General features: G+C 36.1%; 1 protein-coding gene across 1 annotated transcript in view; it reads left to right on the top strand.

Annotated features, from left to right (window-relative positions):
* CPNE8 (copine 8) overlaps positions 1 to 24,186 on the top strand; it is a 195,608-nt gene that overhangs the window by 30,215 nt on the left and 141,207 nt on the right. Inside the window, exons 2-3 of the mRNA XM_039224596.1 lie at positions 1,123 to 1,163; positions 2,840 to 2,886. Coding sequence (XP_039080527.1) covers positions 1,123 to 1,163; positions 2,840 to 2,886 — 88 coding nt within the window. The remainder of the gene's footprint in view (positions 1 to 1,122; positions 1,164 to 2,839; positions 2,887 to 24,186) is intronic.

The following is a 24,186-nucleotide window of genomic DNA, read 5'->3' as shown; positions in this document are numbered from 1 at the left end:
GTGAGAGCATGACCTGAGCTGAAGTCAGACACCAGGTGTCCCTAGATGGAAAAACTTCTAATTGTCTTATTAATCGGGGCATACTGAGTTAATTTTTTTTTAATTACCCAGGGTTATTGTTATGAGCATAAAGTATAGGACAGCATTACTACCATCAAAGGTGACAGGATACCCCAATACCAGAGGAATCCAGACTTTCGAGTTTCTGATGTTTCATTTTTATTCCGGTTTAGATACGGAAATATCTGTAAATAAGAACAAGGAGATGCTAATGATGGTCCCATCTACTTTTAAATTTTTTCTTTTACTGAAAAAATCATCAGTCAAGATCTGTATGTTCATCTTAAATTCTCAAGCCATAATAATAACATAAAACTCCTCAGGATTGATGTCACAGAAATGTCAATAGATGGTGCTTCCCTGTCGCCTTCTAATTGTGTGGACTAATGTGATCATGTGCTCTGAGTCATCAGTAACAACTCACATTGCAATTCAGAAAACATTTCTGACCATCTGTATACTGATTAATGAAGGGATAAAAGGAAACTTGAAATAGTTAAATTTCTTTCTTTTTTTTTTAATGTGTTTATTTTTGAGAGAGACAGCATGAGCAGGGGAGGGTTGGGGAGGGGGGGAACAGAGGATCCTAAGTGGGCTCTGCATTGACAGCAGACGGTGTGATGTGGAGCTCAAACTCACGAACCATGAGATCATGACCTGAGCCAAAGTCAGACGCTCAACTGCATGAGCCACCCAGCTGCCTCCAATAGTTAAATTTCTCAAAGAGATTTTAATCTAAAAATGTGGAGAGTTGTGTAATTAACCATCTGTAGTACAAGGATGAGCAAATAGGCCTCCCTTACCCTGGCTTCCTGAACTTCAGTGGTGTTTGGTTTGAATAAGTATAAGCAGATCTTTAGCAAATTTTTATTTAGTCATATGTATATACATAATATACATAATATATATATAATGCATATATAATATATAATGAAGACTTATGATGTATACTGTATATGTATTACATGTATAATCTTTATAAAGTTTATATATTATATACATTCATGCATTTATATAAATATTTTGTCCTTATATTTATCTAACTTTTTTTTTATTCAACAGAAATCTTCTTGACAGAGACACATTCTCTAAATCTGATCCAAGTAGGTACCTATTACTTGCTTTTTTTTTGTTTTCTTACTTAATTTTGCAAAAATTGTATGAAACTTGTAATTCTTGTTTATTTTTTATTTAATTTAATTCTTTGTTTATTTATTTATTTTGAGAGAGAGATAGAGAAAGAGAGCACTAGCAGTGGAGGGAAAGAGAGAGAGAGGGAGAGAGAAAAACCCGAGCAGACTCCACACCGTTAGCGTAGAGCCAGATGGGGTGCCCCATCCCAGGAATGGTGAGATCATGACCTCAGCCCAAATTAAGAGTCAGATGCTCAACTGACTGGGCCACCTGGGCACCCCCTCCCCTTTTTATCTTAAATATAGTTCTTGTTTAAATATTTGTTTTAAAGCACAGAAGACACGAAGGGGGATGGTCTCAAGCCCTACATCTCAGGTACTAAAGAGAGGAAGTTGCTTAGCACTTTGAGAATAAGAGGAAAATATAATGTAAGACAGTTCACCTTGAAATGGAAACCTCATGGTATTGCCATATGGTAGAAATTACATTTGAAAGGTGACCATATTGGACTATAATTTTAAGTGATTTAGTCTCAGAGTAATACTTTTCCTTCTTTTTCTTTTCTTTTGTAAATAAAAGTTGTATGCAAAGGCATGTTTAACCATGGATGTACTGAATTTTTTGATTCCTAATTATGTATATTGAAAAATTGGATATAACTTGTCAAATGAAAAAGATAGTTTAAATTAGAAAACAGCTGCAGTAATGTGTACATCAAGTGTGTCCAAATCTTATAGTAGTTACAAATTCATATCCTGCAGCTCTTCATCTCTATAAATATGTGCACAAACGTGGTTTAATTACAGGGGCAAGGTTTTGTGAGACATTAGAGTTCTTGAGGTACCCACTGGGGAAAAAGCATTATAATTTGTGGGTATTAAAAATTCCTGGAGCTCATTTCACAAATGACTGGGAATTTTTTTTATCCCTTAACCTTTACCCCAAACACTTAATTTCTCTTTTTGCGACTTCCTTTCACTGTTCACAGGCTTTCTTACCAGTTTACAAATACTGAGTGTGGGATTTGCAAATGTTAAATGTAGACTGTGATATGCTCCAGATTGTTCTTCTCGTGATGACTTTGATCATTACAGGCATCTTCAGAAGAGCTTGACTTACGGCTAGTAACATAGTAAAATATTTCAAACTGTTAAACTGTAGTTTAAAATTATATGTATATCTGTAGCATAAGGTAGATGAAAACATTAGCAGATAATTATTACATATTTTTGTGCCTAGATCTATGCATATTAGGTTCTAAAGATCTGATATAGTTTTTATTTTATTATTTTATGTAATTTATTATATATTTTTTAGATCTGATATAATTTTTAGTCATTTGCTGTTTTACTAGCAGCCTTCTTCCAAGAAGAAGGCTAGGAATTATGTCGTATTTTTTTGAGAGAGAGAGAGCAAGCGAGCAGAGGAGGGGGCAGAGGGAGAGAGAGAATGTTAAGCAGTCTCCATTCTCAGAGCAGAACCTGAGATGAAATCAAGAGTCAGACACTTAACCTGACTGAACCATCCAGGCACCCCCCAGAAATTATTTTGATGTAGCTTTTGGACAGCTGAAAAATAAATTGTATACATTCATACCTTTAATTTATAAAAAGATATTTATATATTTATTTTTTATCTTTTATAGTTTGTGTATTATATGTACAAGGAGTTGGAAACAAAGAATGGAGAGAGGTAAGAATTAAAAAGTTTTAAAACATCAATTGTGCTGGAAAATATGGTGTAAATTAAAATTTGGTCAAGGTAATACTTCTTGATTTTACTTATTTTAAGTCAACCCAAAGATTGGAGCTTTTTAGTTTATGAGAGTCATCTTTGTGTGTGTGTGTGTTTTATTTTAGAGAGAGAGAGAACATGAGTGGGGGAGAGGGGAGGAAGGAGAGAGAGAGAGAGAGAGAGAGAAAGAGAGAGAGAGAGAGAGAGAGAGAGAGATTGGGGGAACACAGGCCCCATGCTCAATGTGGAGCCAGATGCCGGGCTTGATCCTGCGACCCTGGGATTACGACTTGAGCTGAAACCAAGAGTTGGAGACTCAACCAATGAAGCCACAGGCACCCCTGTGTGTGTGTGTGTGTGTGTGTGTGTGTGTGTGTGTGTGTGTTTAATAATCCTCAATGTTTGTCCAATGTATGAACTTCTACTCTATTCTAGCCTTGAAACTTGTATTTTCCTGCATCTAAAGTAAATTTGATGTGTTGTAATGCTTACATAATTGAAGTCTGGACTTAAGTCTCACTTTTAGAGGTCAACTGCTGATTTTATAAAATATTATTTTAAGGGTTTTAAGTGTGGTGTTTGATATTAACTATCACCTTCTTTCTTGCCAGTTGGTAACTTATTATTTGAAAATAAAGTAGAAACTCAGTCTCCTAAAGCAAACTTACTTTGCTTAATGAAATGAAAGCAAGGAGGCAGAATTATTTTAGTTGATTTATATTCTAGAGTATCTCTCCTTTCAACTGGAAGGATGATCACTGGAAGAGAAGGGGGAGTGCAGATTAAAATAAAAGGCATTTCTATCTGCTTGTGGTTGCTGGTTAGCCCAAGAAGTTAGTGCATTGTGTTAATGAGGTTACAGTTTCTGGTGAGATTTCCCTAGTGAGATCTGTGCTATTTGTTGCCATAGATTGCTTTGCGGCCAGTCATTTTACCAGTGTGTCTCAACTGTGAGATAGAGGATAAGAATAGATCATTGTAATTTATTTTCAAAACTGGCAGAATAAACCAATTCAAAAGTTGTCCCTCCTGATAATGGGTCAGTGGGATAGTGAGCACCAGTTTCTCATATTTAATTGCTTCTAGACATTTCCATGTGATATTTATCTCAAACTCTATTTATACGGTTGTCAATTCATCAGGTTTACCTTATGGCCTCTGCCTCTTTGCTCCATGTATAGCTAATAGCATCACCAGTCAAAATATCAAACTGCAACTTTTATAGCCACCCTTGACTTTTCCTCCCACACCTTCCTTATTTATCAGTTATCCACTGGTGTGAATTCTCTTCCATCCAAAAAAAAAAAAAAAAAAATCACAAATGAGCCATGTCCTTCATTCATTCAAACCTATGCTACCTATGCTATTTTAGTCTTCTCTGTGATAACATTCTCCTGAGTCCATGTTTCTCTCTCAATCCTCTAATTTTTCCTTTGATTAGTTTCCTGAGAGATGTGCTGTCTCTTGTCATTCACTCTGCAGTTCCCTTTCTCTAAGGCCTGGGGCCATCCAGTGGAATTGCTGACTGACCTTAAGAGTCAGGCTAACTGGGAATGGGCACTCACGAGGAGTGTTCAGAAAATAACATTACTGGAGGCACCAATAAAGAAACTGAAATAAATATTCAAAAGGTATGGACCAGGCATCTGGGTCAATACAGATCCCCAGTGGAGACACTTTCCTATTGCCTACATGAGGAGATATGATTTTCTTACTTCATTTATAAGATCTTCCATAATAATAATGACTAACTAATATTCTAAGTTATTTAGATATATTGACTAATTTAGTTTGTATAATAACCTTAAGAGGCGGTTACTATTAGAGTCCTAATTTTACACATGAGGAAATAAAAACAGAAAGCTGAAGTGATATTATGAAAGCTACCCACTTATAAATACTGGAGTAGGGATTTCAACCCAGGTCATCTGGCTCCAGAGCCCTGCTAATAGACCACTTTGCTCTGCAGAATCCTTATCTGATCCCAGCATTCACATTCTGGTTTTACTGGTGGCAGAAAATTCTAGAAATTGATTTTTAGGTTTTATTCTAATTTATTTAAGCTTGACTCTGAATGAAAGACAAATAGGAAAGAAGGTCTACTACTTAGGGAGAATAACCATAATAATAAAATAAAACAGAAAACAATATTCTGCTTGTGTATTTTTTCTCTTTGAAGGAATAAAGAAAGTTAGTAAGAGGGAAAGATGCTCAAAGGGGGCATAAAAACAAAGTAGAAATTGAGTAGTTATGAGAAGTAGGACCCAGAATTATATACTGTGGATAGGAGCAGACGGACAAAGATGAAGATAAAGCAGTTAAGAGGCAGTTTAATAGACAGCAATTAAGAAGAATTAAAAGTGTTAAAAACTGGAGAATAGTCTGAAAGAGTAGAAAGGAAGTGCCAGAGGTAGGAGGTAAGCTTTTAGGAGCTAAAATCCATTGTATTTAATGAGTAATTGAACTTGCTGGTTAAAGGAAAGGTGTGAAAAACTTAAATACATTGTATATATTCTTTTTTTTTTTTTACAAATAGTTTATTGTCAAATTAGTTTCTACATAACACTCAGTGCTCATCCCCAAAGTGCCCTCCTCCATGCCCATCCCCCCCTCCCCTCCACATCCATCAGTCCTCAGTTTTTGTCAGCATTCAAGAGTCTCTCATGGTTTGCCTCTCTCCCTTTCCCCCACCATTTCCGCCCTTCTTCTCCCCCTTGTTCCTCCGTCAAGTTCCTCCTAATCCTCCTATACGTGCAAACATATGGTATTTGTCCTTCTCTGCCTGACTTATTTCGCTCAGCATAACACCCTCAAGGTCCATCCATGTTGCTACACATGGCCAGATTTCATTGTTTCTCATTGCCATGTAGTATTCCATGGTATAGATAAACCACATCTTCTTGATCCATTCATCTGTTGATGGACACTTAGGCTCTTTCCATGTTTTAGCTATTGTGGAGAGTGCTGCTATGAACATTGGGGTACATGTGCTCCTATGCCTCAGCATTTCTGTATCCCTTGGGTAAATTCCTAGCAGTGCTATTGCTGGGTCATAAGGGAGTTCTATTGTTAGTTTCCTGAGGAACCTCCACACTGTTTTCCAGAGGGGCTGTACCAGTTTACATTCCCACCAACAGTGCAGGAGGGTGCCCGTTTCTCCACATCCTCGCCAGCATCTAGAGTTCTCTGATTTGCTCATTTTAGCCACTCTGACTGGCGTGAGGTGGTATCTCAGTGTGGTTTTGATTTGTATTTCCCTGATGAGGAGGGATGCTGAGCATCGTTTCATGTGTCTGTTGGCCATCTGGATGTCCTCTTTGGAGAAGTGTCTGTTCATGTCTTCTGCCCATTTCTTCACTGGGTTGTTTGTTTTTCGGGCGTGGAGTTTGGTGAGTTCCTTATAGATTCTGGATATTAACCCTTTATCTGATATGTCATTTGCAACTATCTTTTCCCATTCCGTTGGTTGCCTATTAATTTTCTGGGTTGTTTCCTTGGCTGTGCAGAAGCTTTTAATCTTGATGAGGTCCCAACAGTTTATTTTTGCTCTCGATTCCCTTGCTTTTGGGGATGTGTCAAGTAAGAAGTTGCTGCGGTGGAGGTCAAGGAGGTTGTTTCCTGCTTTCTCCTCTAGGGTGTTGATAGTTTCCTGTCTCACGTTCAGGTCCTTTATCCATTTTGAGTTGATTTTTGTGCATGGTGTGAGAAAATGATCTAGTTTCATTCTTCTGCATGTTGCTGTCCAGTTCTCCCAACACCATCTGTTAAAAAGGCTGTCTTTTTTCCATTGGATATTCTTTCCTGCTTTGTCAAAGATCAGTTGGCTGTATACTTTTGGGTCCACTTCTGAGTTCTCAATTCTGTTCCATTGGTCTATGTGTCTGTTTTTGTGCCAATACCATACTGTCTTGAGGATGACAGCTTTGTAGTAGAGGCTGAAGTCTGGGATGGTGATACCTCCCGTTTTGGTTTTATTTTTCAGTATTACTTTGGCTATTCGGGGTCTTTTGTGGTTCCATACAAATTTTTGGATAGTTTGTTCTAGTTTTGAGAAGTATGCTGGTGCAATTTTGATTGGAATTGCATTGAATGTGTAGAGTGCTTTAGGTAGTAATGACATCTTAACTATATTTATTCTTCCTATCCATGAGCATGGAATGTTTTTCCATTTCTTTGTGTCTTCTTCAATTTCCTTCATAAGTTTTCTATAGTTTTCATCATACAGATCTCTTGTATCCTTGGTTAGGTTTATTCCGAGGTATTTTATGGTTTTTTGTGCAATTGTGAATGGGATCAGTTTCTTGATTTCTCTTTCTGTTGCTTCATTGTTGGTGTATAAAAATGCAACCGATTTCTGTACGTTGATTTTGTACCCTGCAACTTGGCTGAATTCTTGGATCAGTTCTAGTAGGCTTCTGGTGGAGTCTGTCGGGTTTTCTATGTAGAGTATCATGTCATCTGCGAAGAGTGAAAGTTTGACTTCCTCTTTGCCAATTCTGATGCCTTTGATTTCCTTTTGTTGTCTGATGGCTGATGCTAGGACTTCCAGCACTATGTTAAACAACAGTGGTGAGAGTGGACATCCCTGTCGTGTTCCTGATCTCAGGGGGAAAGCTCTCAGTTTTTCCCCGTTGAGGATGATGTTAGCTGAAGGCTTCTCATAGATGGCTTTGATGATGTTTAAGTAGGTTCCTTCTATCCCAACTTTCTCGAGAGTCTTTATTAAGAAGGGATGCTGTATTTTGTCAAATGCTTTTTCTGCATCTATTGACAGGATCATATGGTTTTTATCTTTTCTTTTATTGATATGATGGATCACATTGATTGATTTGCGAATGTTGAACCAGCCCTGTAACCCAGGAATGAATCCCACTTGATCTTGGTGGATGATTCTTTTGATATGCTGCTGGATTCGATTTGCAAGGATCTTGTTGAGAATTTTTGCATCCGTATTCATCAAGGATATTGGCCTATAGTTCTCTTTTTTTGTTGGATCTCTGTCTGGCTTGGGAATCAGAGTGATGCTGGCTTCATAAAATGAGTCCGGGAGTTTTCCTTCGACTTCTATTTTTTGGAATAGCTTGAGAAGAATTGGGATTAATTCTGTTTTAAATGTCTGGTAGAATTCCCCAGGGAAACCATCAGGTCCAGGGCTCTTATTTGTTGGGAGATTTTTGATCACTGATTCGATTTCTTCACTCGTTATGGGTCTGTTCAGGTTTTCTATTTCTTCCCGTGTGAATTTTGGTAGTGAGTGTGTGTTTAGGAATTTGTCCATTTCTTCTAAGTTGTCCAATTTGTTGGCATATAATTTTTCATAGTATTCCCTGATAATTGCTTGTATTTCTGAGGGGTTGGTTGTAATAAGTCCATTTTCATTCATAATTTTGTCTATTTGGGTGCTCTCTCTTTTCTTTTTGATAAGCCTGGCTAGAGGTTTGTCAATTTTGTTTACTTTTTCAAAAAACCAACTCTTGGTTTCATTGATCTGTTCAATTGTTTCTTTGGTCTCTATGTTGTTTATTTCTGCTCTAATTTTTACTATTTCTCTTCTTCTACTGGGTTTAGGGCGTTCTTGTTGCTCTGCCTCTAGCTCCTTTAGGTGAGCTGTTAGATTTTGGACTTGTGCTTTTTCTAATCTCTTGAAATAGGCCTGGAGAGCAATGTACTTTCCTCTTAGGACTGCCTTGGCCGCATCCCATAGATTTTGAATTGTTGTGTTTTCATTTTCATTTGTTTCCATATATTTTTTAATTTCCTCTCTAATTGCCTGATTGGCCCATTCATTCTTTAGAAGGGTGTTCTTTAACCTCCATGTTTTTGGCGGTTTTCCAGACTTCTTCCTGTAATTGATTTCAAGTTTCAAAGCATTGTGATCTGACAGTGTGCATGGTATGATCTCTATTCTTTTATATTTATTGAGGGCTGCTTTATGTCCCAGTATGTGATCTATCTTGGAGAATGTGCCATGCGCACTTGAGAAGAAAGTAAATTCCCTGGCCTCAGGATGTAAAGTTCTAAATATATCCGTCAGATCCATCTGGTCCAATGTGTCTTTCAAGTCCATTATTTCTTTAGTGATTTTCTGTCTGGTTGACCTATCCATTGCTGTAAGCGGAGTATTAAAGTCCCCTGCTATTAGCACATTCTTATCTATAAGCTTGTTTCTGTTTGTGATTAATTGTTTTAGATATTTAGGTGCTCCCATATTCGGTGCGTAGACATTTATGATTGTTAGTTCTTCCTGATGGATGGACCCTGTAATTATTATGTAGTGCCCTTCTTCATCTCTTGTGATTGTCTTTAATTTAAAGTCCAGTTTGTCTGATATAAGTATCGCTACTCCGGCTTTCTTTTGATTTCCTGTAGCATGATATATATTTCTCCATCCCCTTACTTTTAATCTGAAGGTATCTTCCCGTCTAAAATGAGTTTCTTGTAGACAGCATATTGATGGATTTTGTTTTTTAATCCATTCTGCTACCCTATGTCTTTTGATTGGAGCATTCAGCCCATTTACATTCAGTGTTATTATTGAAATATGTGGGTTTAGAGTCTTTGTATCTTTTGTAGGGTTCATGTTTGTGGTGGTGTCTCTGGTATCTTTGTTCCTTGCAACCTTTCCTTCAGAGCATCCCCCTCAGGATTTCTTGTAGGGCTGGCTTCGTGGTGACAAATTCTTTCAATTTCTGTTTATTTGGAAAGGTTTTTATCTCTCCTTCTATTTTGAATGACAGGCTTGCTGGATAGAGGATTCTTGGCTGCATATTTTTACTGTTCATCACATTGAAGATTTCCTGCCATTCCTTTCTAGCCTGCCAAGTTTCAGTAGATAGGTCTGTCACCACTCTGATAGGTTTCCCTTTGTATGTTAGGGCCCTTTTCTCCCTAGCTGCTTTCAAAATTCTCTCTTTGTCCTTGTATTTGGCCATTTTCACTATGATATGTCGTGCAGAAGATCGATTCAGGTTACGTCTGAGGGGAGTCCTCTGAGCCTCTTGTACTTCCACATTTACTTCCTTCCCCAGGTCGGGGAAGTTCTCTGCTATAATTTGTTCCAGGACTCCTTCAGCACCTTTCCCTCTCTCTTCCTCTTCTGGGATTCCTATGATACGGATATTGTTGCGTTTGACCGTATCGCTGAGCTCTCGAATTCTTCTTTCCTGTTCCTGGATCAGTTTGTCTCTTTTTTTGTCAGCTTCTTGTTTTTCTATAATGGTGTCTTCTAAATCACTTATTCTCCTTTCTGCCTCTTCAATCCGTGCATTGGAGGCCTCTAATTTATTATGGATCTCATTTATCGCATTTTTTAATTCTTCATGCCTATTTTTATTTTCCATTCTGTCTGTAGCCATAGTTTCTTTGATGTCCCCTATGTTTTTTTCAAGCCCAGCTATTAATTTTACCATTATTATTCTAAAATCTTGTTCAGTGATGCTGCTGATATCTGTTTTGAGCAGTTCATTAGCTGTCATTTCTTCTTGGAGTTTCTTTGGAGGAGAGGTCTTTCGTTTCGTCATTTTAGTTAGCTTTCCGGCTCTTGTTGGTTTTAAAGACCTATTATTCTCTCTGTTTCTATGAGCACTGCTATATCCAAGAAGGCTCTTTGACTTTCCAGGGCCTACCTTTTCAGAGAGTGTTTTTTGAATGGTATCCCCTGGTCTCTCTTGTTGGGACCTTGGTTATTTTATTTTCCTATTCGTAGTGATATTTGGGACTCTCCACCTTGTGCACTCTAGCTTGTTTCTTGAGGTAGCCCATAAGGAAGGCCGAGAAAGGCTTGGATGGGTCCAAGGGAGGTGGGAGGCAGGAAGCAGCTTGGGGCCATATTGATCAAACCCTCTGGTGGGTCTGCAGCTCCATGTGGACTCAGCTCACCGTCGTGGCGGCAGTCACCGAGCCTCCACAACGCCAGCCGCCACACAAACTATGGTGAAAACTGCTAACCGCGGCGACCCAGGACGCTGGGAGCGCGCGACAACCACCTCGAGCTTTCCGTCACCGCAGCACGAGGCAGCCCCGCCCCGCCCCCACATTGTATATATTCTTAAATCCCCACAAAACCGTGTGAGAAGGACAGTTTCCATATTTTGAGAGCCAGTGCGATGTAGTGGCTCAGAAAGTGCACTTGACCTCTCTGTTTCTTTTTCTTTTCTTTTTTTTTTATTTCTAGGAGAGAGAGAGACAGCGTGAGCAGGGGAGGGTCAGAGAGAGAGGGAGTCACAGACTGAAACAGGCTCCAGGCTCTACGCTGGCAGTCAGCACAGAGCCCGACGCGGGGCTTGGACCCACGAACTGCGAGATCATGACCTAAGCGAAAGTCGGACGCTTAACCGACTAAGCCACCCAGGCGCCCCTTGACCTCTTTGTTTCTTAATCTGTGATGTGGGAAATGATAATGATTGTAGCATATGGTGCTTGTGAGGATCAAATGTGAACCCCTGATAACAGTGTCTGGCACATAGTAAACATTATACGATTAGGGATACATGGGGACTCTACGAGATCAAAAAACTTTTATAAGGGTAACAAAACTAGTAAGGGGCAGGTAAGTAATTTCCTGCATTATAAAATTCTGTAGAATTCATTGCACAAGCCCAGCAGTTGATGGGAAAATGACCTGCGGGATTTACTTGGCCTCAAACTTAATATGAAGCAGTGGTGTTACGCAGCTGCTAAAAAACTAATGCAATCTGAGGATGCAGTGATGGATGTGCAGCGCTTACATCAAAGAAGATGATGCTGTTATGCTGAACTACATGAAATTGTCATTTTCACAGGTCAAAAACGGTCGGGTATTGGCAAATTCTTGTGATTCAATCAAATTCTATTATATTTTGCTCTAGTGGGAGCACATCTGGAGGCTTATTTCTCAGTCCTCTATTTGAGATCACCAAAATGCCAGCTATGTATTTGAGGAGGGTTACCATCTTGAAGAAAGGGATACTGGCTATGCAATATGAATAAAGGAATTTTTAATCCAAATAATGCAAAGACTCTGACTAATCATAATAAATGTCTTTAAAATCTTAATGTATTTTCATATGGAAATGGGAGTACACTTACTTGATGTTGAAACAAAACAGGAGGAAACAAAATATTTGGCTCAGAGATGGAGAGACAAAGAGACATTATTTAATCCAATGTGAGGAAAACCTTTGTAACACTTAGAGTATCTCACAGTGGGATTGGTTTCCTAGAACTGTATGCTGGCACTATAGTAGATGCCCTATTTCTGGAAGTATTCAAACAGGGGCTGGACTAATTCATAAGGAATGAAATTGGACTCAGTTCTAATTTCCTAACAAGTCTGCTTTTTTTAAATGAGACTATAGGGTTCAAAAGACTTTTCTAGCCATTCTGTCAGTTCTTCCAATTATCTTTCAAGTACTGAACTTTATTTTATAAGATAACAGCAAATATCACTCTGGTAACTACACTCAAGATACTTGGAATCAGATAAGCAAAACAATATTATAGATACTTTATTAATAACTTTGAATCTATCCACCCATTTATCAATTTGACATATTTTTAAGTGCCTGTTATGTGGTTGCAGTGGTGAATAAGATTTTAAAATAGACAGTATTTTTGCCTCAAGGAGCATGCAAAATATGTAGAATTTTACCAGCAACTTTAGTATGTCTGTATTACCATGTACTGATTTAGGTATAAAAACTATGTCAGTAATATAGTAGTTGTACCTGCATTTGAATTTACTTACATGCTGGAAAAATACTTAGTAACTAGCTATATGATTTTATGTTCTGGAATGAAGTACCTTAAAATAGCAAGTGGTAGTAAAAAAAAAGAGCTTAAAATATGTTGAAATAAATGCTCCAAATAGATAGAAAAATATTTAAAATTGATCTGTAGTTGAAATCTTCAATTTAAAAATTATATGACACTATTAGAATTACCTGCATATCTTCTATAAATTCTAATGACTGAATTATCAAAAGCTCTTGAAGTAATTGATCTTTTAAAATTATATTTCAGTGCATAACAATTTTGGAGCTAGAAACGATACTTAAGTGCCATGAATTATGAAAATATGAAAACCTCTTAGTTGCAAGTTGAAATATCAGAGTATTATCCCCGAGGATGCACACTTAACTTCAAGAGGTTCTGAAAATGTTGCAATTAACTTCTTTGAGTTAAATTTTAGTTATCCATAGGTAATCTATTTTGTCAATTACCCCTTTTTTGGTAACATTCTTTTTTTTAGTTTATATATTTATTTACTTGGGGAGGGAGGGAGGGGGAGAGAGAGACAGAGAGAGAGAGAATTTCAACCAGGTTCCATGCTGTCAGCACTGAGCCCAACAAGGGGCTTGATCTCAAAAGCCATGAGATAATGACCTGAGCCGAAATCATGAGTCCAATGCTTAACCAACTGAGCCATTCAGGTGCCCCTGTGAATTACTCTTAAAACTTAAAATTATAGGGGCACCTGGGTGGCTTAGTCGGTTAAGCGTCCGACTTTCGCTTAGGTCATGATCTCGCAGTTCGTGGGTTCGAGCCCCGTGTCGGGCTCTGTGCTGACTGCCAGCTCAGAGCCTGAAGCCTATTTCGGAGTCTGTGTCTCCCTCTCTCTCTGACCCTCCCCTGCTCATGCTGTCTCTCTCTCTCTCCTAGAAATAAATAAAGATATTTTAAAAAATTATAGAGTTGGTTTTAGATTCTTTAAGTTAGTATGTAATGAAAGAAAGCAAGCTGAAATTTTTATAATCCACAATGATCACAGTTGGAGGCAAATCTACTGTCACATGTTGATTATTTGACATTGTCTCTGCTTTTGAACCTTTCCTCCAACATTGACCTATTTTAACATGCATTCATCTCCATATTGAACACTATATGTGTAATATATAAACACACAAACATGTTTAGATAGGATGAGAATATTGCTCATAGCCCAGCTTAAATGGTACTTTACCTATTCGACTTTTCTAAACTTCATGACTAGACTTTCCACCTTGCACCTTTGAAATCCCAAAATTTCTATATGTTTTTCATGGTCTTGTCACCTTTGTCTTTATACCATTCAACAAATATCAGTGTCTTTTTTGTGAACGTATTGTCTTCTGTGTCTCACCTTCACTTCTTAACTCAATGCTCCTTAAAAGCCAACTTCTTGCACAATAGCATTTAGGATAGGGCTTTGTTCTTAGAAGGTGCTCAGTTAATATCTGTTGACCAGACAATTTTGAGAATAGCCTCAAACATAGGCAAACACTTAACTCCCATGGTTTCAAAACTTATGAGTTAGAACAACCCCTTTAGATCATTGGGTATGAAGGTCATGTTTTTCATATGAGAACATTTATGTGATATGCTAACTATTCACAAGAGCCCAGTGCTTGTTCTTCAGCTCCTTGTCATAACTTCAACTACATAGTTTGGAATGTGAATTACAGCATCCATTGAAAACATATTGACCTCCTAAAGCCCTATTTATAGGATGCAAGTTTCATTCTCTCCTTTTTGTTCTATAAAAAAATATTTGAGTGAACCATCCAAAGTTATTGATATAGGACTGGAAGCTCCCTACAGTCTTTAGGCAAGCACTGTGGCTAAGCCCCTGAGGGTCCTGCATGGCTACTGACACTGACTTTGCTATTGGATTCATGCTGCAGAGCACTGAACTTTTCTGTTTTGTTTAGTTTTCTTTTATCTTTTCTTAAAAAAGATCTTAAGGACAATATACTGTTGACTATTCAATCTGCAGAGATTGTATTCTCTTGACATTTGAAGGATTCTCACAATATACGTGATGACTTCTCCATTGTGATTGATTGAAGGGATTGTAACAGAAAACATTTGAGGTTCTCTCATAAGAAAGAGCACTTGTATGGCATGTGGTTGAAAGAATGTTATAGTACCAGAATCTTCTATGGTACATATAGTCAGTCTTAAGGCATTATTATTTTAGCAAAAATATTTTGTGTGGCCCGCAGGAAAATACTCTCTACACTCATTTGAATTTACAAGGTCAGCCATACCAGTATTGGAAAGAGACCTTTGGGCCTTGACATTTTTCTGTTTAGAAAAGGACATAAAATAGTTTGACAAATATTCCCAGTTACAGATAGTTAAAGGCTGTGGCTTAATATAAGTTGTCTATTCTTTATAAGGCTCAGTGAAAGTCTATTAACTCTATGAGTATTTTATGACCCATTGAACAAGAATCATACTTTTCATAGAATTTTGTTGATCCATTATTAGTTGAAAACCAAATCTAGAATAATTTTGGTCTCGAGTTATTTTTTTTCTGTTATTTACTTTTTTTCCCCAGCTTTATTGAGATATAATTGACATATAACATTATATAAGCTTAGAGTGTACAATGTAATAATTTGATATTTGTATATATTTCAAAATGACTACCAAAGTAAGGCAAGTTGACATATATATCACATCACATCATATATATTTGTGTGTGTATGGTATGGTGAGAACTTTAAAAATTGACTCCTTTAGCAGCTTTCAAATATGCAATATAATCTTGTTAACTGTAGTCACTATGTTGTGCATTACATTTTCAGAACTTCTTCATCTTGTAACTGGAAGTTTGTACCCTTTGACCACTTTTGCCCATTCCCACCACCCCCCTGGCAATCACTATTCTGTTCTATTTCTATGAGGTGTTTTTTTTTTTTTTTAGAGTCTACATATCAGTGATATCATGTAGTATTTGTCTTTCTCTGACTGACTTATTTCACTTAGCATAATATCCTCAGACTTCATCTATGTTGCCTTTCAAATGGCAGAATTCATTTCCTTTTTATTATGGCTGAATTTCTGTTCATTTTTAATACACTTTTTTTTTTTACAAATAGTTTATTGTCAAATTAGTTTCCACATAACACCCAGTGCTCATCCCCACAAGTGTCCTCCTCCATGCCCCTCCCCCCTCCCCCCCACATCCATCAGTCCTCAGTTTTTGTCAGCATTCAAGAGTCTCTCATGGTTTGTCTCTCTCCCTTTCCCCCACCATTTCCCCCTTCTTCTCCCCCTTGTTCCTCCATCAAGTTCCTCCTAATCCTCCTATATGTGCAAACATATGATATTTGTCCTTCTCTGCCTGACTTATTTCGCTCAGCATAACACCCTCAAGGTCCATCCATGTTGCTACACATGGCCAGATTTCATTGTTTCTCATTGCCATGTATAATACACTATTTTTTAACTAATTTTTTTAAATTTTTATATAGTTTTGAGAAAGAGACAGAGAGACACGGAGAGAGACAGAGCATGAGCAGGGGAGGGGCAGAGAGAACAGGGGAGGGGACAGAGGATCACAAGTGGGCTCCACATAGACAGCAGAGAGCCCAACGCGGGTTCGAATCTATGAACGGCAAGATTATGACCCCAGCCGAAGTCAGATGCTTAACCGACTGAACCACTCTGGCGCCCCTTTAATTTACCTTTTTATTGAAATAAAACATACTCAAATTACAAGGAAAATAATACAGCATAATAATTTATTAGAGTGAACACATCCACGTAACCACCACTTATGTGGTGGCAAGTTATAGGACTTTCCAGAAATTCAGCAATTCTGATAGTGCCCTTCTCTCCTCCCAGATTAACCCACTATCCTGACTTCTAACATTATAGAATATTTTTTTTGACCTCCTTGACTCATATTTTTCACTCCCCACCCTTGCCTTTGACAGCAATCACCAATGTGTTCTTTGTACCTGTGAGCTTTTTAAATTTATTTTTTATTTATTTTGTTAAGATTCTACATATAAGTGAGATCATATAATGCATGTCTTTGTCTGACTTATTTACTTAGTATAATGTCCTCATGGTCCATTCATGGTGTAACATATGGCATGATTTCATTTCTTTTTTATGACTGAATAACATTCTACTATATATAGTAGAGTATAGTATAATCTCTTTATCCATCCATTCACTGATGGACACTTAGGTTGTTTCCATCCTTTGGCTTTTGTAAATAATGCTGCAATGAACATGGGATGCATATATCTTTTTGAGTTTGTATTTTTGTTTTCTTTGGATAAATACCCAGAAATCGAATTGCTAAATCATATGGTAGTTCTTTTTTAAATTTTTTTGAGGAACCTCCATGCTGTCTTCCACAATGGCTCCACCAGGGCACAGGTTTCTCACAAACAGGGCACAGGTTTCTCTTTTTTCCATATACACCCCAACACTAGTAATTTATTATCTTTTTGATAAGAAATATTCTAACAAGTGTGAGATTCTATCTCACTGTAGTTTTGATTTGCATTTCCCTGATATTTAGTAATGTTGGGCACCTTTCATGTACCTGTTGGCCATCTGTAACCTTCTTTAGAAAAATGTCTATTCCGATCCTCTGCCTGTTTTTTAATTGGGTTGCTTTTTTTTTTTTTTTTTTAACCATTGAGTTACATCAGTTCTTTATATATTTTGGATACTAAACCCTTATCAGATATATGATTTGCAAAATTTTTGCAAAAATTTTCTCCCATTCAGTAAGTTGTCTTTTCATTTTCTTGAATGTTTCCTTTGCTATGCAGAACCTTTTAAGTCTGATAATTCCCATTTGTTTATTATTGCTTTTGCTATTTTTACTTTTGTTGTTAGACTGAAAAAATTATCACTAAGACCATGTTAAATTGCTTACTGCCTATGTTTTCTTCTAGGAGTTTTACGGTTTCAGGTCTTAAATTCAAGTCTTTAATCCATTTTGAATTAGTTTTAGCGTATGATGTAAGATAATGGTCCAGTTTCATTTTTTTTTGCATTTGGCTGTCCTGTTTTCCCACTATTTACTGAAGAGAATGTCCTTTACTTATTGTTTATTTTTGGCTCCTTTGTTGTGAATTAATTGACATGCAAAGGTATATTTCTTATCTCAATTCTGATCCATTGATTTTTGCATCTGTTTTTATGCCAGTACTATACTGTTTTGATTACTGTAAGTTGGTAATATAATTTGAAATCAGGGATATTGATACCTCCATTGGTGTGCATATTTTCATTGTCAGTACATACTGCCATGCCATTTTCCAGAATTTTCCATTTGTCATTTTAATTACAAAGCATTCTTGCTAATGCTTTGCCTTGATAGTCTTTTTAATGTTTCCATTCTGGTTGATGTGCAAAGATATCTTTGGATTTTAACTTCCAGTTAATTAATGTGGCTGAGCACCCTTTGGTAGGCCTAATGACCATTTGGCTATCTTTTATGAAGTGCATGTTCAGTTGTTTTTCCTATTTTCTTGTTGATTTTAAGAGTTATTTATATCTTCAGGTTAGGAATTTTTGTTGCTTATATATCTTACGAACGTCTTCTCTCCTTTTTTAGCATGGCTTTTTACTTCTGAACTGTGTATTTTGGTGAATAGTCCTTAGGTCTAATTTAGGTCAACATAGCAGTCTATTCCTTTATGAGCTATGCTTTTGTTTTGTTACAGGAAGCCTTCTTATTTGAAGACCATTTGAACAAGGTGATGTTCCCCAGTGTTATATTCTAGAAGTTTTATTGTTATAACTTTTATATATAGATTTATAATTCCTCTGGCGTTAATTTTTGGGTATGGTTTGAGGTAAAATTTACATTGATTCCATATGGTATCTAATTGACCCAGGAACATTTATTGAAGAGGTTTTCTTTCTCCACTGCACAATCATATTACCATTATCATAAATGAAATGACTGTATATGTGACGGCCTTGTTAGGATTCTGTTGTGGTATACTCTGGTTAATAACTTTGTTTTAATAGTTAAATCTGGTCGCTTGTGCTTTGTAGTTTTTCTTTCCCTTTAGGATTTTCTAGGCCAAAGATTAACCTTTTTTTTTTTTTCCTTGTAAAGGACCAGATGTAAATAAGGGCTGCATAAATATTTTAGCCTTGGTCGCCCTGTGGCCTCTCTGGCCATTGTAGCATGAGAGTAGCCATGGACAATCCATGAATGCTTGATTGTGACTTTGCTCCAAAGATTCTTAATTTATGAAACAGTCAGCAGGCCAGATTTGGCTCAGGGGCTGTAATTTTCTGAATCCTGTTATAGGATAGTCTTAGGTTTTTACTTTACTACAGAAATTTTGGAATTATTTGCCAATTTACACACATGCATATGCACATATGAGATCTAAGATTGTGTTGAAACTGTAGATCAATTTCAGAGAATTGAAATATGTGAAATAGTGTGCCTTACAATCTATGAATATGGATACCCCTCTAATTAGTTAAGCTTTCTTTAGTTTCTTTTAATATGTGGTGATTTTTTTATGTAGAGTTCTTGCACATCTTTAGTTGGATTTTCCTTTAGCGATTTAATATTTTTTATTTTAATGTAACTCATTGTTTTTCATTTTTATTTTTTATTGTGATACAGAAAATATAATTTAGCTTTCGGATAATAACTCTAAAATGACCTTGCTCAACTTACTAATTATGGTTTGTGGATTTTTAAAAATTTTCTGCATAAACTATGCTGATCTGCATGTTAGAATTTTATTTTTTCTGATCTAATCATGATATTTATTGCACTGACAAGTGCTTCTTATACAGTATTGAATAAAGGTAGTGATAGGTGAAAGGTGATAGGAAACATCCTTGTTTTGTTCCTGTCCTTAAGGGTAAAGTTTTCAGGTATGCACCTATTGAGAGGAATATAGGATTTTTCTTTATTTTGTCAATGTGGTGAATTACATGTTTGGTTTTCAGTTAAAATAATATATTTCTGGAATAAAACCAACTGATTATGATGTGTTACCTTTTAGATATATTGCTTGATATGCTTTGCTAACATATATTGGAATTTTGAATTGATGTTATGAGTGATATTGGTCTATAAATTTCCTTTCTTATCATAGACTTCAGAGGTTTATTTATTTTTGAGAAAGAGAGGGGGGGAGGATGGGGAGAGAGTGGGACAGAAGATCCAAAGTAGGCTTCATGGTGGTAGCAGCAAGCTTGATGTGGGGCTCGAACTCATAAACTGCAAGATCATGATCTGAGCAGAAGTCACACCCTGCACCCATTGAGCCACCCAGGTGCCTCTCTTGTCATAGACTTTAGATTTTGTTATTTATGCTTAGGCAGGTCTCAGTAAATGTACTTGAAAGTATTTCCATTTTTTTCTGTTCTCTGAAAGAATATATGAAAGGATAATGTTATACTTAAACTGAAAAATTTTCTGCTAAAGCATTCTTAGCCTGGATATTTCTTTGTGGGGTATTTTAATTTCAGCTTCATTTCCTTTCTTACATATATGTTTACCCAAGATTTCAATTTCCTCATATGTGAATTTTGTGTGGTATGTTCTTCCAACAATTTTTTTTGCTCCAATTCTTGAATTCATTGGTGTAAAGTTTCTTATAGTATACTTTTAAGATATGCTTGATTTCTATGTGTTCTATAATGATGCCCTTTTTACTTTCTGATTTTGATAATTTGTATTTTCCCTTTTATTCTCCCCTTGATGCATTTTCATAGAGGTTTATCAATTTTATTAGTCTTTTCAAAGAATCAATATTTGCCTTTATTGGTTACTTAGTTTATTTCTGTAAGTTTATTAATTATTACAGTTATCTTTGTTACTTTTCCCACATTGTTGGGGGTTTAATTTGCTGGTCTGTTTCTAAATTCTTGAGGTAGGTAACTATATTTACTTTTAGTCATTTTTCTTTTCTACCATATGCAGTGTTTTTTTTAAATTTATTTATTAATTTTTTATTTTTAAAAATTTTTAAATGTTTTATTTATTTATGAGAGAGAGAGAGAGAGAGAGTAAGAGAAAGAGACAGTGTGAGCAGGGGACATTGCACAAAGGACATTCTTCTATATAGCCATAATATACTACTGAGACTTAAGGAATTGAAATTGACAAGTTTCTACCACCAAATCCTAAGACCCCATTCAGTTTCCACCAGTTGACCCAATAATATGCTTTAGAGCAGATGGATTCCTTTCAGAGCTGTATATTGCCTTATTTGTCCTTCTGGGGGTCTCTTGATCTCGAATACTTCCTCAGTCTTTCCTTAACTGATGACCTTGACACTTTTGAAAATGGAATGTCAGCTACTTTATAGAATTTCTCTCATTTTGATTTTATGTGATATTTTCCTTCATGACGCAACTTCGGATGAAATATCACAGAGGTGATACTGTGCTGCTCTTCTTTTATCCCATTTGGTGGCACAGGATTTTGATTTGTCCCAGTTTGGGTTATGTTAATTTTGATCACTTGATTAAAGTGATGTATGCTAGCTTTCTCTACCAAAAAGTTGCTTTTATTTTTTGTAGTTAATACTCATTTGGGAGGAGACTCTGGGAATTATGTTGGGAAGGTAATTAATGAATGTGTCGTGAGACTTTTTTTTTTTGAGACATTTTAAGAGTATATAAATACCTCCTTCCTCATTAAACTTTTAATTTATTCATTTGTTTTATAAGTGTGGACTCATGTTTTCCTCGTTTATTCAGTGGATTTTTATATGTTACTACCATTTATTTGGGGGCTCAAATTTTCATAAATTTGTTAAATAGGAGCACCTTCAATTTAACTTCTGTATCTTTTTTTAAAAATGTGCCTGTTATTTTTTATTTTTTATTTTTTATTTTTTTAGCAGTTCCTTACTTCCTGAGACAAGTTGTCTAGGGCCTTTACTCTTTCTCTGGAAATATTTCTTAAATTCTACTTCACATGATATTTGAAGAGTTAGTTTGGCTCTCTTTTCTTTCAAGTTTGCATTATTTTTCTTTTCTTTCCTGGATTTATTTTTAATTTTCTTGTGTTTTTTGTATTTAAAGTATGTTACTTGTAAGCAGCAGACACTTGGGCTTAAAAACAAATCTACATCGATAATATTTACCTTACTTGAAGTGTTTAGGTGATTTATAGTTAATGGGATTGCCAACATGTTTTAGTTTAAATCTACCATTTTGCTATTTTTTTTAACTTTTAAAAATTTTATTCATATGTTTTAAACTCTTTACCTCTCATTTCTTTTCTCCTTTGGATTTGACTAAATAATTTTTTTAGCATTACATCTTTTCCCTTATATTAGCTTGTTAGTTTTACTTTCTTTTACTATTCTTCGTAGTAACCTTAAAGATTTCAACATACCCATGACAATTTCTTGATATTTTATAATCTGATAAATTAGTTTTGTCACAACTTTCCAGAAAATGCTTAGTACTAAAACACTTTAACTTATATTTTGTATATGATGTAAACACACAAGAGAGTTTATTATTATTTTATGCCATCAATATTCTTTTTTATTCTCCATATATTTACTCTACTAGGTGCTCTTTATTTCTTCATGCATTTCTATGTTTCCTTCAAGCACCTGTTTAATTTCGTATGAAGAATTGCCTTTAAAATTGATGTTGGTGCAATTCTGCAGTTATGTTGCCAGTAATTGTCTCCATTACTCTTGTAGGGGGATGTCCTTACTGTGCATTCACTTTTCTCTGTTGCTTATTGGAAACAAGTACAAAAAGCAATGCAAAAAATGAAAACCTTGATGAATTATTAGAAGGCAGACACCGTGTGACCATTAACAAAGTCAAGAAATAGAACTTGCCAGCACTTCAGAATTGTTTTCCATGAGCTTTCCCAGTCAGAGTATTCTGTTTTCAAAGAGTAATGGTGAGCAAGTTTATGGTTTTATTATCCAGTGTGCACTTCTCAACATTAAAGTTTAGTCTTGCACACTTCAAAAAATGGTATGTGTTTTCTGTGTACAGCTTTCCCTCCATCCCTTTGTTTTCCTTACACCTTATCTCTTACAGAAACTAGACCATTTGACCTATAGTTCCATAGTCAGGCTCTTGTTGACTATATGCTTATGGTGCGGTTCTGTGTCTTTATGTTTTGTTTTGTTTTTTGTATTTCTACAATTTAACAGATTATATCAGAAGGTTGATCAGACGGGTGAAATTCCTTTAGCGAATCTGTAGGTGATGGTGTGAACTTTCAGTAGGAAGCAAAAGATGTCTTGTTTTCGGTGTTTTTGGGTGTTAGTGCCCGCTGATTCTTAGTGCCTTGATCTTTGGGGTTTTTCCACTTGCTAGTTGGAATGATGCTGTATTCTATCCACATTAGCAGATCGTATTGACCTTGCCTGCTTTATTTTCTCTCTTTTAGCCCTAATTTAGTTTTAGTTCTGTAAGTAGTGCTTACCACCACTCTGTATGTCAATACCTCTGTAGTAATTTTGGTTATCTGAAGCTCATTCTCTAGTAGATTCTTTAGAAGAGCTCATGGGAACAATATTATTCTGGTTTTTTGTTTTTTGTTTTTTTTTTTAAGCCGACAACAATTTGTGCCCTTTGAATATACAGAACATAAAATTGTTTGATTACGTTTTCTTTCCCTAGGTATATTAAATGTTAACTCATTTTCTTTTGTCATAAAACATTTCTGTCAAAAATTCTAAAGAAAATCTAATTTTATCTTTCTTTAAGCCACATGCTGATGAATTACAGTTTTTTCTACCTGTCTGTTCTTTGCTATGATTTTTTTCTCTGCAGGCTTCTGTTATTATATGATGGGCCCACTTTGCCTATATTCAGTATTTGTTACTTTCTCTTCTTTTTTTCATTTCTTTATGATTCTTAAAAACAAAAATATTTTTCCCCCAATTTTTGTAAGGCTTTATCTATTGTGATTATTCTTGTGTACTAGTGTACTCCATTTCTAAAAATGCTGTTTAATTTATTTTACCTTTATTTCCTCTTTGATTTATATCACCTCCTTTCTCAGTACCGCTAATTCTGATTTACACAATTATTTTAGGACTGCATGTGTTTTAGCTCTATTTGAAATGCTACATTATAGTCTTGGTTTGCTTTTTGATTATATCTTTTGGCATACTTTCATTTCCTGTAGAGATATTACTCTGCTCTCTAATCTCTCTTTGTTTTTTAATGATAATTTTGTAATTGAACCTTGTCACCTTTAGTTTTCTTTAAATTGTGAGGAAACCTGGGTTCAGACAGCCCTTCTTTTTTTTTTTTTTTTTTACAAATAGTTTATTGTCAAATTAGTTTCCACATAACACTCAGTGCTCATCCCCACAAGTGTCCTCCTCCATGCCCATCCCCCCCTCCCCCCACATCCATCAGTCCTCAGTTTTTGTCAGCATTCAAGAGTCTCTCATGGTTTGCCTCTCTCCCTTTCCCCCACCATTTCCACCCTTCTTCTCCCCCTTGTTCCTCCGTCAAGTTCCTCCTAATCCTCCTATACGTGCAAACATATGATATTTGTCCTTCTCTGCC

Source organism: Hyaena hyaena, unplaced genomic scaffold (assembly GCF_003009895.1).
Source record: "Hyaena hyaena isolate Hyena2069 unplaced genomic scaffold, ASM300989v1 scaffold_1680, whole genome shotgun sequence".
Classification (NCBI taxonomy): domain Eukaryota; kingdom Metazoa; phylum Chordata; class Mammalia; order Carnivora; family Hyaenidae; genus Hyaena; species Hyaena hyaena.
The sequence above is the reverse complement of the archived record's forward strand: the minus strand, read 5'-3'. Positions and strand labels throughout refer to the sequence as shown.